The sequence below is a fragment of the Photinus pyralis genome, unplaced genomic scaffold (assembly GCF_008802855.1).
Source record: "Photinus pyralis isolate 1611_PpyrPB1 unplaced genomic scaffold, Ppyr1.3 Ppyr1.4_LG5, whole genome shotgun sequence".
Lineage (NCBI taxonomy): Eukaryota > Metazoa > Arthropoda > Insecta > Coleoptera > Lampyridae > Photinus > Photinus pyralis.
The window spans coordinates 6,121,992-6,138,000 of record NW_022170596.1 but is presented as its reverse complement, the minus strand read 5'-3'; the positions used below and the strand labels follow the sequence as shown (position 1 = coordinate 6,138,000).

Genomic DNA, 16,009 nt, shown 5'->3' with positions numbered 1-16,009 from the left:
TGTTACCAGCAATGTGCGTCGGTGTACCGAAAAGTCAATCAAAAGTAACTTTGACTAAGATTAATCGACTAGGAGTCGGTAGCCATTTTTTTGCTCCTTAAAGGCCAATTTACACTATAGTTCAGGTCACGCTTTGTTCACACTCCGCTCAAAATATTGTAACATGCTGTTTCAATAGGAATATTCACATTTAACGATCAGGTTATGGTCATAAAAAATACACGCTACAATAATTGACTGGACCATGAGCGGACCGTGATCTGACCGTGACGTGACCGACAATGTGAATCGGCGATGCTTCCAAAAAGGCTGGGAATCTATGATGTAGCAGCTACAAGTTACCAGTTTCTTATTTCGTATGGACGCCATATTGAATTTTTATGGAATGAGATAGAGGACAACAAAAGATAGATAATGACGACACTCTATCCTTTACATAAATGTACAAGAGAAATTTCAAAATCAAACGTTTTACATTCATTTTTCAACGAAACACCCACGGGTAACTACATCTGGCCTAATCAACATGGCTATGATTACGATGCATTCAAATGAAATCAAAATCCAGTACCTATTTCCAATGATGCTTTATTATAATATTCGAACAGTAGGCAGGTAGGATCTTTTAAAATACGAACCCCAAAAGAAAAAATGAATGGGTGAAAGATCAGGTGATCTGTCACAATACAAATTTAGCTCCAACGCTTACTTGTGGAGCACTAGCAAGCACTAAGGAATCACTATCGTCCAACAACATAATGCGAGATTGTCTTGCTATTTAAGTCGAACCAACACCTACATCTCATAAACGGTAATTCGAGGAGAATGCGCTAAAAAAACGCATCCATGCTGGTAGCAGTCAGTAATTATTAGTTGGAAAATGCTTGAAGGGAAAATCATACCCTCATATGAATAATATGCAAAAGTCAGTATAGTTTTCTAGTAACTAACATGAAACGGAAAACACGAAATGGTAAAGTGGTCAATGAAACGGCCTTTTCTGGAAAAAAACCGTGCAGCGAACCTTATTGAGAAGAAAAAGTGAATTGGCCACGGACCATTCGCGTAAAGACGTTTAGATAATTAATTTAAACAATGTTAGCGTGATGACTCTGGAATTTTCCAATATATCATATCACAAATATTAGAAGTTGTCATTTCAACGACAAAAGCAAAAGTGATATTTTCTCAATCCCAATGGTGCCAACTGCTCCTAACACATTAAGAGCGCATTCAGTGAATTCCACAAACCAAGAGTACATTCAACGGAACGTTACAACTGTTGCGTATATCTAAGGGAGACCCATCGCTTTCCCATTGTAAGTAGGTACCGAGTTCTCGCAATCGCTTAATCGCCTTGGCCAGAATGCGATAATGGCCCACCTCAGTACCTCTGCTATTCAACAACTCCTTTTCAGACGCAAGGATGCCAGAGTGACTTGCTCCCTCACGTGGAGATCTAGTGGAGGCAGACCCAGAAGGGCCTGCATAACGGTTGTGGGAGTTGCTCGCATTGCGCCCGTGCAAGCTAGGCACACAAGCCTTTGCACATAGTTAAGAAATGTTACGGTTTTAGAGAGTCTGATTCTAGGCCACCGGACAATATTGCTCTATAACAGAGCATAGGTCTTATCTTGGCAGTATACATCCACAAGACAAACTTCGGGGATGATTCCCAAAGTCTTTCAAGTTGGTAAGAAGATCTTTTTTGTGGTGTAAGTCGACAGGACCCGAGAGGCGTCTCCCGAAAGGGTGCTCTCTAAGATGTTTGTAATGGGGAATATCCGTTACATCCGGGTTGTCATAACCCTTTTGGGCGTTCTCTTGCAGTTCATTTTAACTGAGACTAATATATTATTATCTGTCATAGTCGCTTCTGGACGTGGAGTAACTTGCCAGTTCGTTATGTGGTCAGAGATACTCGATGATGCAAGGCTGAGATCAATCACAGTCTGGCTTCGTAGTTACGAACGTGGATTCGTTGCCCTGATTGAGAATCTCTACATTAGTACTTGTCAGATGTTGAAGTACCTAATGATTTACCCCAAGGGTTGACGTTAGTGCTCATCCATGCAGTATGGTGAGGAATGAGGTGTTCTTCTTCTTCTTCTTCTTCTTCTTCTTCTTGTTCTTCTAACAGTGTTCTATCAGTTCTGCAATTTCATTACTAGGAGGTAGGTTGACAGAATCTTCCAGGAGATATACTGATGCTATTGCTACTTGAGCTTTACCCTGTGTGTCACAGAGTAACTGTATGGTCGTGATATCACAAAGAACGTTAAGGTGGCTGGGAACATAAATACGATCTCTAGGTTTTTCTTGCCGTGTATCAAAGAAAACGGTTACTTTATTTAACATCCCAGGGTTCTTGAATGAGGGCAATGTCCTACTGTACAGTGAGGCGTCTGCCTAAGGTAACAGCAGCCGCTAATGTGTATAACATTCTCTTTCATACTCATGTATGTAGACAATAGCTGTCTATCGTTTATCCACCGTTGCTAGAATCAGACTCCAGCAGCGCCTCAATATGCGCAAACTCCTCCCAGTAAAAAATCGACTCGACTGAGTTGGTGACGCTGGAGCAAGCACTTACCAGAGATAGCTTTGTTAGCCTGGGGCTCTCCACCTCATGTTCGACAGGGTTAGTAACCCGATAACTGAGTCTTCCCCCAGGGCGATTAGGTAAGCCTGGTCCTTTATCTCAGTGCCGAAAACTTTCCGCCTCCCTTGTTGATTCCTCACGGCTGTGTGGAAGAGTCACCATTACTTTTGCCCAATTCTACACTTCCAAGTGCCGCTTGTATGCCACTAGGTGCTCAGGTTCCCTCGGGACCCAGATGGCAGCCTTGCGAACTCTAGGAGGGCAGTCTTCCTGCACCACTTGTAGGTGTACCTGTACAGTCTCCCACAACTGTGGAAGGTTGCCAACCACTTCTTTCAACCACTCAAGGTAATGGTTGTTCTCGTACGATATTGTTAGGATCTCGTCCCAGTACCTCCAACCCCTGAACGTGGGTGCTAAAGTAGCGTCTTTAAGGGCGAACAGATGCTGGTCAATGACCTTGACCAGGAAATTTTTACCATATCTGCTTGGTTAGCCGCTAGCCTACCCACAGGGTTATTGGTATCTATAATCGCTACCTTGAGTTGCCTTTCGGCAGCTTGCTTGTAGCTACTACGCAGTGCTCCAGCCATACCGACACACGCCTTTGTTTGGGGCTGTGGTCTGCTCTTCTTCGTCGGCGGTTGGGTCGGTATTGACTCATCGGATCTCTGCCTTCTTTCTCTCCCCCTACCAGTTTGTCCGCCTGACCGAGGTTGGCTCTAGGTGTCTGCTTCTTGGTCAAGGTTAGGTCCCGGGAGGTGGATGGTTTGAAGGTGATTGTTGGCGCAGTTTGACCCATTTGGGTCTGCGTGACCGTCTTTCTCCCCTTCTATTCAGGACCAGAGGATGCGCTTTCTTGGTTTGGTGCATTGAGGCTCGGTGAACTGAAACAGAGTTTGAGGAATATCCTGGGATGCTCTCCCTCGTTTTTTTGTGTCCGTATCCATGTCAAACGGGTGAAATTTCACCATGACTTGCAGTCTTAAGCGAAATTCCGGCCAAAGTAGTGTGTTGTCGGCACGTCAGGTAACTGAACTACCAGGCTACCAGGATCCGTTCATCCGCTATTATTGATCGCCTCGCACGGCACAAACTCGAGGGTGTTGTCTTTAGTCTGGATTTCACTTGATCACTGGACCACCCCACAACCACGAAAAAATCCAACACTGAGGGCGATACAAATATAAAAAATGCGATACCTTATTTTGCACTATTTACAACATTGAAATTCCTAGACATTCTACTCGGGCTGATTTATGAGCTTATTTCTAAAAATCGTTAAACAAATCGGCTACCTAAAAAACAGCCTGGACGTAATAGTCTAGTATGCAGGTAATGTAGACCTGCAAAAGGTGGTGTAAAAAACTTTATTGTTTTAAATGGTCCATTTGGGTTCAAATAACAAGCATTTGAAGAGTGCACACAAACAACTTTTGGCAGCCAAAAAACCTCAAAATGTTTGGCATTTTTTCAGTTTTTCGCTTAAAATTCGAAAACGGTCCATATTTTATGAATAACACTTCTTTAGTAAATTAAAGAAAACAAAATTCTTCTTCTGACTGCTCCGCATATTGGACTATAATAAAAATGTACAGTGACGATTTAAATTTCACAAGAAATTCACGGATGGTCGATTTAGATTGTTTCTTCTCTTGTCGACATGCACAACTGTTTTACAGCAGATTTCCCTTTCTCTACTTGCAACTAATTATCGGTGGTTTGACTATGACTATTAACATTACTATCTCGCTAGGCTTCTTTCCGAGGGTGCATTTGAATCAACTTTCTTGACCACGCTACACGATGTTTGCATGGTCTAACGCATAATCGTTTCTTTCTAGCCCCACTTCTAACTTGGTGTCTTCGTGAGTTGATGCTCCCTTGGCCCAACGCGTAATACCCCTCGCGACGTAAATTATCCACTAACTTTAATGTTTGAAATCTTGGATGGATCTCCGACTTCGAACGAAGGACCAGGTTGTTTCGTAACCAACGATAATAATTTTATTGAATTTGAATAACACGCATACTTAAAATTAAAATGTGTATAAACTTTGTCATCTTAAGAATACTGGTTTACATTATTTGCTAAACGACCGATTCCGGCGCGGTTCAGAATGCGACTTGTTAAAAACTGCTCTCAATTAATATTCTCGAAAACCCCATGTACTGTGGCCATGTGTTTATGGTCCACCTGGTCACGCATTCGGACACATAAATTGTAAAGTTAGGGTGACAAGGCGGCGGTTTTCTTTTGAGACTCAAACTAAATATTAAGTTAACACTAGAAAACATATGGACAACATAAATTAAATATCGACGTTTCTTAAAATTACTTAATTATTCTAACATTTAACTTCAAAAAATATGCTACAAAATCGCTACCAATCTAATCGCCAGGACAGCAATTTGCCAAACACCTCTACTGCCAGAAACCATTAGAGGTCCATAGTTCCCAGGCTGCGTAATGACCTGATAGCAACACAGATCTAACTCACCAAAACGATCACGTAGTACATCCTATTAATTTTGTTTCATGGCACGACAAGCTGTCGCCACCAAGCTTTCATACGTAATCCAAGACCATCCCTCAAAGATTTGCAAAAATTGAAAAAATTTAAAAAAAATTCAATAAAGGGCTCTCGATAGGACGTCTTTAATGTCAAAGGCTAAACTAACCTAAAACTGGTCAAATTTCCAGGTACATACGAGTAATTCACAAATTCACAGAAATCTTGTTTATTATATTGTGAATCGTTGTTTGCTCTCTACAACAGAGATCGCATTCTGCTTCTTTATTATGTCACACCACTCCCTTTTAAGGGTGCATAGAAACTAAATTAAATTTTCGCACATAGAAACCAGAAAAGTCAACAAACAAAGTAGCTATCACTCCTAAACCAAAAATATGAACAGTGCCGTATATATATACCAAAAAATTAATATAAACATAAGGGTTTAGTTATAGGCTTATAGGGGTACCTATGTGTAATGTAAATTTCAAGCTCCGTTTTAAATAGTTAGTTAGCATTCTTCCTTTCTTTCGTGTATCCCACGGCTTTATTTTAATTAAGGTTTTCTATTTAGTTTATTAAAATCTGAAAGCAGTAATGGTTCACATTTCCTTCTCGATGAATTACATGCGATCAGCTTACTACGTAACCAACTAATATAGTTCTTATAGTTTGCCATACTTATCACATTGCACACAGACGATAAATCTAAAATCAATAGAAAAACTTCGAAATTGTCGCGCCAGAATTTCACCAGAATCTTAAAACTGCTATTAATATTCGAGATAAAATACTTCGCCGGCACCCTCCTTAGCTTTACAAAATTAAAAGAGCGTCTCCTCGTAAATCATGTTAATTAAAAGTGACGTTAAAATATTGTCGTCTGCAGAATTAATGAATTTGTAAAGTATTTTATGGCCGTAGTAATAATATTGTTAGTAGTCACAAAACCGCGATTAAGTGTATCTTTCGTTTACCCGAAAATCGAGAGTAAATTCTATTACGTCATTTTTTTTCACAGGAAATCGTCCAGAAATGCGTAACCATTATCGAGGCCATAAAATGTCACTTTGGCTTAACTTAATACCTCAGCTCCATAGGCCTAGCGAAGGGGATGATACTTCGATGAGGCATCACCACTTTCAAGAGGAAGGGGATCAATACTACGACGGTAAGGTTTTCACGCTTGTGATTGTGCTAATTGTAAAGCGTCTTCTACAGGCTCAGTTCGGGAACAATCACTTCAGAGACCGCATCTGGTGCACGTAATCGCACCCCCGCCATCTCCAACAACGCCGAGAACAGTTCTGGTTACCACATCAACAACGCAGTTGCCTCCCAAATCCGATACAGCCCTGCAGGCCACCACCACGGAGTGTCCACCGAACCACACCATTGGATACCCGCTGACTAAACTATCCAACAGCAACAACTTGCTGAAGAAATTAGCTTCGAGCCACTACCAAAGTTACACAACGGCGCTGACGGTTACAATTGCAGTCGGTTGCTTCCTTTTGCTACTCAACATACTAATCTTCGCCGGGATCTACCATCAACGGGATCGCACTAAAAGTAATAAAAAGAAAAAGGAGGAACTGGCAGAAGCCGGTAGTTGTAGTAGCTCCTCGGGCGAGAACTACGACAGTAAGAGTGCGATGTTTGATTCCCACCAAATTAGTTACGACTCTTGTAAAAGTTCGCGCGAACTTTCACGAACTACAAGTTTTGACCGTAAATCAGCCCCTAATTATATCGGTGAGTATAGTTATGAGAAACATTCCTTAGCGGGCATGCCGATGTCGGAGTTGCCCCTGCAAGAGTTTAAGTCATCGCCGCCGCCGGGAATTAAAAGGATCGAGACACCTCTCGTTCGCCCTCCTAGTTACTCAAATGATGAACATTCTCAAAATATAGTTAGTCCGAGTATTCCAGAACCTCCACCTCCGCCCAAAAACCAACCTCCTATCCCCAGTAATCAAGTGGGGATTTTAAGACCACACGGTGCTCCTACAACGCCCGGAACAATGAAAAAACGTGTTCAAATTCAAGAAATATCTGTTTAGTGTACATTTTCTCTTAAAAAAAGTCAGCTGTTATTGTGATTGTTTCCGTACATATTACGATTTAAAGACTTACCCACTTGTGTTGTATTCGCAACTAATCAAAATCATATCTGACTGAATTTGGTATAGGAATTGCTCTGTGATTGTCATAACAGATCGCTATGCCATCCACAATTATTATTTCAGGAGTTGAATCTCATGGTAACCCTTGCGCATGACTGAATTAATTGTGGATGGTTTCCTATTTTATTTAGGGCGTAGTGTACTTATTTGACTAGGTTACAGATGCCAGACTATGTTAACATGAACAATAATGAAAGGAATTTATTTAGTGCAAATATGGCAAGTTCTTCACAATTTATAAAGTATTATAAAGGTATCGAAACACTGTCGATTACTCCCGGAAATTTCTTTGAAAGGGTACTTGGTAGGTTCGGACAATCACATTTGACTGTTTGAGTCAAAATAACGCCCACAAATAGGTATTTTTGTTAATTATTTTATAAGAACGTTCACAAACTGATTGCAGTTTCCAGTCGTAATCGGCGGTGTTAAGAAAACTATCGTGCCACAAACTATGCTAAATGTTATATTAATAAACGATATTGAAATAAACGTCTCTGCATTGTCTTTTAAAATGGATACACGATTCGATTACAACTGCCGTTTTTAAAGGGTGTTCCATATTACATGTAAATGCTAAACTTTAGTAATATTCCGTTGTGCATTACCACTCCTACAATAATTCACATTTTTACATTGATGATGAAAATAAACAATAATTATATTGAACTTGAATCCAATTTTATAAACGAGGGGGTGACTGTACAAACACCTACATCCTATATCGATGTGAGGATTAAATTGTTTCACTAATAAATGCGTTAATATATTTTCAAATGTTCATTATTTTATGTTTCCTCTGATAGTAGATATAGGACAGCCACCGCTCCAACATGACATCACTTTCCTCGTATTTGTTGTTGTTTTTTGGAAATATGACGGGGGTTAGCATGTCTGCACGTGGGTTTCAACACATGGTTAAAAATTTGGTAAGTTGTGCTATCTACTTAAGATGATATTGTAATAGTAAATCAAAGTAAACTATACCAAACAAGCTCTTGGGTCACTGAAAATTTAATCAGTTCTTCCTTGGTTGATGATAAACAATACTGAAAACATAATTGGAAAATTCGAAACCGTTCGCGAGTTATCATGTACCTACACCGATGGACGGACGGACGGACAGAAGGTCCAAAATCATGAACCCGCTCGTTAATAAACCTAATAAGATCGGATAGATAAAACTTCCACCTTTTAAAAAATGCGATCGAAATTCTACGTTTACGTTACTCAGAACCACTGTTGTAGAAAATTTAAATTCCATAAACCTCTGATTTCCTGGAAAATGCAAAATTTTTCCGATAAGTATTATCGCACGATTAAAGCGTTATATGCGAGTGCACCATCGTGTTGAAAGCAACAGTTTGTTTTTTTTTGGGTGCCGTATATCGTTGTATTCGTATTAAAAAATTCGACTTAATAATACAGTGTGTACTTTTTTAAGGGCCACATAAAAAATAAAGTTGATGAATTCTCCGCAGTGTTAGAGGGCTCAAGAGGTAGCAATGAGAGAGTAGTTTTGTTTTGTAGCTCTTCAAATAACACCAAAACTCAAGAGGTAGCAATGCGAGGGTGGTTTTTGTTTTTTTGGATCTCTTTAAATAACACCAAAAATCGGCAAATTTCGGTTTTTCTGGCACCTGACCATCTTTGTATCTTCTATGGTTTCCCATGATAGACATCCTTATTTTGAACATACAGGGTTTCCCCATAGGTTCCGTAACGGAGCTATAAGTTTCAAACGAGTGAAGAGAAAAATCTGAAGATTTGGGGATCAATAAAGGAGCATAAAATCTACATTTTATGGGGTGTTTAATTTTTCATACACCGAGGAATATTTTTATGGGGCGAAAACCCCAAGATTTTTAAATTGCAAACCTTGTTGATGTTCACCTTATGTTAAAGGTAGTTAAAAAGGAACACGTTCCGGATCTTACTCCACCAAACTCGCAAACCTGATGCTACCACCAATACACTCGGGATGTGCTCCAAAGGGTTTAAAATTCCATTTATGAGCGTTTGGGTTATTGCAAAATCGGGGAAGATCGACAATTTAAAAATGTGTGATAAAAATCCATGTTTTCGGTAGTAATAAATCTTAAAATAAGATATTAAGTTTTGTTTTGGGAATGGGTTTCTTTTTTAATTTCTTTTACGATGAGGGGGAACTTGATAGAGGTTGCAATTGTAAAATTTTGGGGATATTTCCCCCTAAAAAACTGTATAATAGTTTTTATGACACTTTACTTATCACCAAATTTTTAAATTTTTCCAAGGCTGCATTAACGCGTTCTTTGTCAGTAGCTGAATTTTAAAATCTATAGTGGAGAACAAAATGCCGGGTGGTATATCCATGGAGTTTAAGGAGACCGTTTGGAATGATTTATTTTCTCCATTACGGTTTATTACCTGTTGAAAGATCCCCGTAACATTTAAAGCAATTTGATAGACAGCTCCATTTATTGTTGGAATTTAACAACTCAATTTTGACGCGCATAGGGCCAGCGCTTTGATTCGTACGTGTCGATTTTCAGATTTCTTTCTTTTGTAAGCCATATCAAAATACACGTCGTCTTAACAAACAGCTGAAAGCATGAGTTAGAACGCATGGAATTTTAACTGCCATCATCCATATATTATATTCATCTCTGGCGATTAGATTCATAATTTGGGGATTCCGAAATAATTAGTGGACGAGACTTATGGTCACAAGTAATATGCGTTGGCTCTTCAGGCAGTAATTAGTTGACCACTGACTTTAGGTGCGTGGATTTTCTTTGTTACAGGATCGGATTCGCTAACAGGAGACCTCTCAACAGCTCATTTCAAGGTAAGGTTGTGTGATTACTTCATCATCGGAATAATTATGGATCGTATTTCATTTTGCTTTTGGGAACCTTTTGTTATTATGATTCAGTAATTAGTTTGCTAATCGATCATTCATGATTGGAGGTGCGGTAAATTGGGGAATTTGAATTGTACAGTGAATTTACTAAGATTTGTGAGTAACGTAACTTATAATTTTCAATATTTGCGGGAGTATTTTGTAGCTGTGTGATACGCTATCCAATTTTTGAGACAATTTTTATTTTTGCCGTTTGGTGTTTGAATAGACCCGTATTTCTTTTAGTAACTAAATTGATGTGTACTGTTATTACCGCCCTCGTATCCTCTCAATTCCATACGGGGAGAGTTAAGATAGAAATTGAGTGGCACTAAACCCCGATTAGTCAGTGCAACGAAGGACGAAGATCAAATGCGCAGAATGAACTACCGCTGTTATTTTGTGTTCCAACCCTGAGCTACTCTGGTTTGAGATTACCCAGCGCCAACTCTGTCAATCGTTATACGTTTTGAAGGTTAAAGTTTACATCCCAGGAGACACAATATGTAAAAAGGTGTTCGCCCTAAAGCGAATAACTACCGCCTTTTCCATGCATTAATCGGTACTTCCCAAAAGGCTATGGCTATGTTTTTCTTTACTGGAAGCCTCTATGGTTAACATTTCAAAAAAATGTCTCTACAGTTGGCATTGCGCAGTCTGTGCATGCGCCCATCTGGTTTTTACAATATGCGATATGTTTGCCTTTACCAAGAACATTTGTAGTTAAAATTTCAAAAAAATATCATTAAATAAGAAAGTTACGACGCTTCCCAACATGAGTTGGAAGCTGCCCTAAAAAGAATGCTGTAGATGCAGTTCTTCTCAATGAGGTAACCAAATGCACTGCATAAAAGTTGGAAATTAGCAGAAAAGCAATTAAAAAGGTGTCGAAGAACAAATAAGGTTTTGTGAAGATCGTTCTTATAAGTTCCCAAATATTTTTATTTTTGTAGGAATCAAAGAATCAAAAGGTAAATTTCCAGGTTTTCCGCAAATGTGCAGAACTATATAAAAATAATGGATAACATAAATAAATTTTACCCACAGAAAACAAAGTTTTGCATTTTATCCAAAAAGTTTGGCAGTCCTCCGATCTTTCTCCTATGGAAATTGTATTTGATATATTTAGTACACGACCAAAGGAGAAAGGCATTTCTCGTTGAAGAAGAGATCAGAAGGTACATTAAGCCTTCGCCACGAATTCTACGTATCAATGCGAATCCCAGATATACGACGAGTATTTACAAGACTTCACCGAAAGCTTCACCAGTCGAATTTAGCGGGGGAAAGTGTCCATCTATCTAAACGGGATCTACAGAAAGCAACCTAAGGCATGGGTTTATTCTTCTATCAAGCCGTTAATTAAGACAAAAAACGTATTTTTTTAGTGTGATTTTTGTGCCGCGTCTTGTAGATTGGCACATACCTAATAATTTTGAATATGGATTTTTTTAAATTAGGTACCTAATGTACATATTTCAGTTCCTATTGAAGGTCACAGCCTAGGTTTTTTAAGGCACGGAAGATTAGTGTAGTCGCATTTTTCCTGATGTTTAATTTACAACGATGGATTTATTTCCATTTCAAACTTGCAAATAAATAAATAAATAAATAAATTATAAAATAAATTGATTATATCGATTTCATGGAAAATGTCCTCGTCATCAGACGTGAGCTAAAATTAGATTGATGTAATTTACGGTCTAGAAGGTGTGAGATAAGTACCTACCTACTCCATGTAAAAGATTCAGACTCAAATTTGAGACTCAGTCTGATGATGTGGACTTCCTTCCTGGAAGTCGATAGTCCGAAGGAAAATTCTTATATACAAATGTGGAGAAGTTCATCAAATCTATCAAATAAATAAATATTTTTTTTTATTTTCCTTTCTTAGTTCCTGGAGACGAAAAAAATCAGCAAGAGGTAGCCGAGGAAACCCAACACAAGAAATAAAGAATCCCTTTCCTGAACATAACCAGAGTACGCTCTGAAGAATATTCAATTTAGCACAGATTAGCACGAAACGATGCAAAATTAAGAGATATACCGAATGGGCACAATCGCTTTTGTTTTGTCGATTTACTACATGCAACTCGATGCAATCATAAGACTATAGTTCTGGACGTACTTTCAACAGGCATATTTGCAGTTAAATATTCAAAATGGAATAGGTTTCCGCATGCATAGTCATCCTGAATGTATTAAATTACACCACTGCCTTCTGCGTATCAAAATGTCAAGCTCCCAGGTGGACAGCCGAATTCGAACAGATGGAATAGATGTTCTTCATTCAAAATACGCGAAAAGTTTTCAAGAAAAACGATGATTACATAATTGTGCACGTGTTCTCTACAGTTCATATGTTCACAGGTTCACTAACTCTAGAGGATTCACATATTCATTTAGTACAGTCAAATTAGATCAAATTTCCACGAATAGCGGAAGTAATTGAAAGAAAGCTGAAAATTGGTATAGAGGTACATTAGAGCTTGTATTCGAACATACTAAAGGCGAGGCCGAAACTCCTAGAGCTCGAGCCGCCATCTTGGAAAAAAGTACTCCAAATCACTTTTTCGCTGATATCTCGGTAATCGTGCATTCTAGCAAGTAAAGTTTCATATAAAAAAGAAAGATAATAAAATTTTGTATATAAAAGATGATATGCACTTTTTTTGTATTTTCGATATTTACGTCGATATTCCACATTGAATATAGAGCATACTCTTTTTTCAGATGTAGGTGCATTACTTTCAGCGCTCGCGTGCTTTAAACATGAATTTATGTTTAAAAAATTGATTTAGTTGACATTTTAGGGCCTGTTGACCAGTTAAGAGAAGGGCAGTTTTATCTAAAATTAAACACTTACGACATATCGTACTCACTAAACAGATGTGTGTTTTGTATTTCTCGTTAATACAATCACTGTTAATGTATGGAATTGTTGGCTGGGGGTATTTTATGCTAGTGAATCCTTATACAGCCTTATACAGGGTGGTGCCTAGCACGACGCAGCACAGGGATGTCAATGGTAATTTCTTTATAGTCAATTACTAGCTCCCCTAATTATTTTAGAGCAAAAGTCTAAACAAGTTTTTGTAGAGCAAAAATACTGCATCTGTTCCTGCTATTACCAAAGAGTACCCGGTACCCCTCTTTGCTATTACTTATAATTTTCCGTTTTTCAAAATCGTAGAAATCGACAAAATAAAAAATTACACTTTTATCAGTGATGCTTGGGAATCTTTTAACAAACTACAAGCGCATCGCACCTAAGTTATCGTTGTTTGACGTCCAACGATTTTTACTTACCACTAAATACACACGTTACTTGGCGGGCATTATTTCCAGCATAAAACAACTTTAACATTTCTCGTCAGTTAAATACATGATAAACAATTTTATGACTAACTAATTTATAAACAAGTATAAATTTAATAAACGTCAAAGGCAAATAATGAAACGTGATCGCTGATTTTTTAGGTAATTCCAAGGCATATCTGTCTTATTGAAAAATGAGCCTTTTTATTTTGTTAATTTCTACGGTTTTGAAAAACGGAAAATTATAAGTAATCGTATGAACAGATGCAGTACTTTTTTCTCTAAAAAAACTTCTTTAGACTTTTGCTCTAAAATAATTAGGGGAGCTAGTAATTGACTATAAAGAAATTACCACTGACATCCCTGTGCTGCGTTGCGCTATAAGGCACCACCCTGTATAAGGAATCAAATGCAATGATGTTACGACAACTTTACTGTAACAAAATCCTCCAGTTCAGAAAAACATCCAAAATTACTGCCCAACATGCACTCTCATTATACACGCCAGGAAGACCATAATATACTTTTTCCAAGGTCTGAAAAAACAATCGGTAGACGATGTGCTCAGTACATTGCTCCAAGGCTTTATTCCATTCTACCGCGCGAAATGAAAAAGATATCTACCTATACAGCGCTATGTACTATTTCGCGAATTGTTTAGTTTAGTTTATTATTTTTAGTATTTTTTTATGAAATGAAGTCAAGTTTGATATTTTTTTTGTAAATGCCCCATATCCATTACAAGTAGTTCAAACGACTTCGGATTTTGGCAATATTTATTTTTCCTAGTTTCCTTATGTAGGTATCTTTTGTATTCGGCTATATAGTATAAAAATAAATATATTATGTATTATTTCCTTCTCTTAGGTGATCAACAGGCCTTAACAATGTCAGTCAATTTTTTAAACATATGTTTAAAGCACGCGAGCGCTGAAAGTAATGCACCCACGTCTGAAAAAAAGATTATACTCTATATCAATGTGGAATATCGACGTAAATAACGAAAATACAAAAAAAGTGCGTACCATCTTTTTTATACAAAATTTTATTATCTTTCTTTTTTCATATAAAACTTTACTTGCTAGAATGCACGGTTACCGAGATATCAGCGAAAAAGTGATTTGGAGCATCTTTTTTCCAAGATGGCGGCTCGAGCCATTGGAGTTTTGGTCCCGACTTTTAGTATGTTCGAATACAAGCTCTAATGTACCTCTATACCAATTTTCAGCTTTCTTTCAATTATTTCCGCTATTTTTCCTAATTTGACTGGCCTAATTGTACAACCATCAATAATAGTGAGTGTATTTGTTAAGAAGTAACACGCCATTTTCGTCGAATTTGTTCCACACCATGAAAGCTTCATCGATAGCATCACCTTCGCCATAGCAGAATCGCCGCCTTCGTTGTGTAACCAGCCCGTAATCTACCACAAAAAAGGAAATCAACACCAACACAACAATTATTTCAATTTCTAGTACACATACCGTATCAATCAAAAAATCAAGATTTAGAATCAATCTATTTTAATTATATTTTTAATCAATAAACACGTTAATTACGCGTGCCTATATTCTATCAACATCCCCCATATACGCAGGCATAGGAAAGAATCTCCCCCCCCCCCCCCCACCTTTTCACATTCCATAACAATTCATGGTTTCTGAATCGCCTCCTGGACACTACATTATTTGGAACAAACTCAAAACCCTAATGCTCAAAAATTAGAATCGCTATACATAGCTTTCGCCTCTACATTATAGATTTGCATTTGATACATGGGTTATTATTATACATATGCGGCGTTGTTACGCATCGGTAATTTACACGTATACGATATTTAAACTTAAACGCACTCTGTGCTAACGCGCTATCTAAATAATTGTATTAACAAATTGCGTAATTAGAACTCGCGAAGGGTTTACAAATTGCTTATGTAAATAATATCTATCAACGTTTAGTACCAAAGTCATGCATAAGTTTTAACTGCCTCAAATTTCCGAACCATTAATTTAGCGAAAAGGTGCTTTAAGGGTTTAGGCCCTTGGAGAATAAATAAATCTTAATTACGGCCAAAACGTCCTCGAAAGGGTACATCAGAAGGCGCTGAAATATGATTTAACTTCGTGGAAATTAGCAATAATCAAACGAAGATAAAGCAATAAACATTTATTACTACTTCCCTTGACATTGGTGTGGAGAACACCCACTTATAAGGATAGCACCAAAAGTTACGTGCCCGGTTTTAATAATGTGTGTTGTAGGACGTCATTTACAGTTAGTTGCTCTTATTAGTAACAATCTGTATTCCACACAATATTGTGTTTTTTTTTCCTCTTACGTTGTTAATACCTATAGCTTTAGAAGCGGCAATTTCAGTGCTTGTTTACCCATATAACTTAAATCTCCACAATTGGGGAGCACTTAATTTCGCCATTTATATTCTTTAGCAGTGTAGATTTATTAACAACCGATATTCTACCATAATGGATTGGTAAGCGTAAGA

The 16,009-nt window shown here is 37.9% G+C and overlaps 1 protein-coding gene across 1 annotated transcript in view; it reads left to right on the top strand.

The window, feature by feature from the left end:
- LOC116172628 (neuroligin-1) overlaps positions 1–8,056 on the top strand; it is an 83,326-nt gene extending 75,270 nt beyond the window's left edge. Inside the window, exons 5-6 of the mRNA XM_031489865.1 lie at positions 6,140–6,289; positions 6,340–8,056. Coding sequence (XP_031345725.1) covers positions 6,140–6,289; positions 6,340–7,181 — 992 coding nt within the window. The 3' untranslated portion in view covers positions 7,182–8,056. The remainder of the gene's footprint in view (positions 1–6,139; positions 6,290–6,339) is intronic.
- Positions 8,057–16,009: the final 7,953 nt, after the last annotated feature.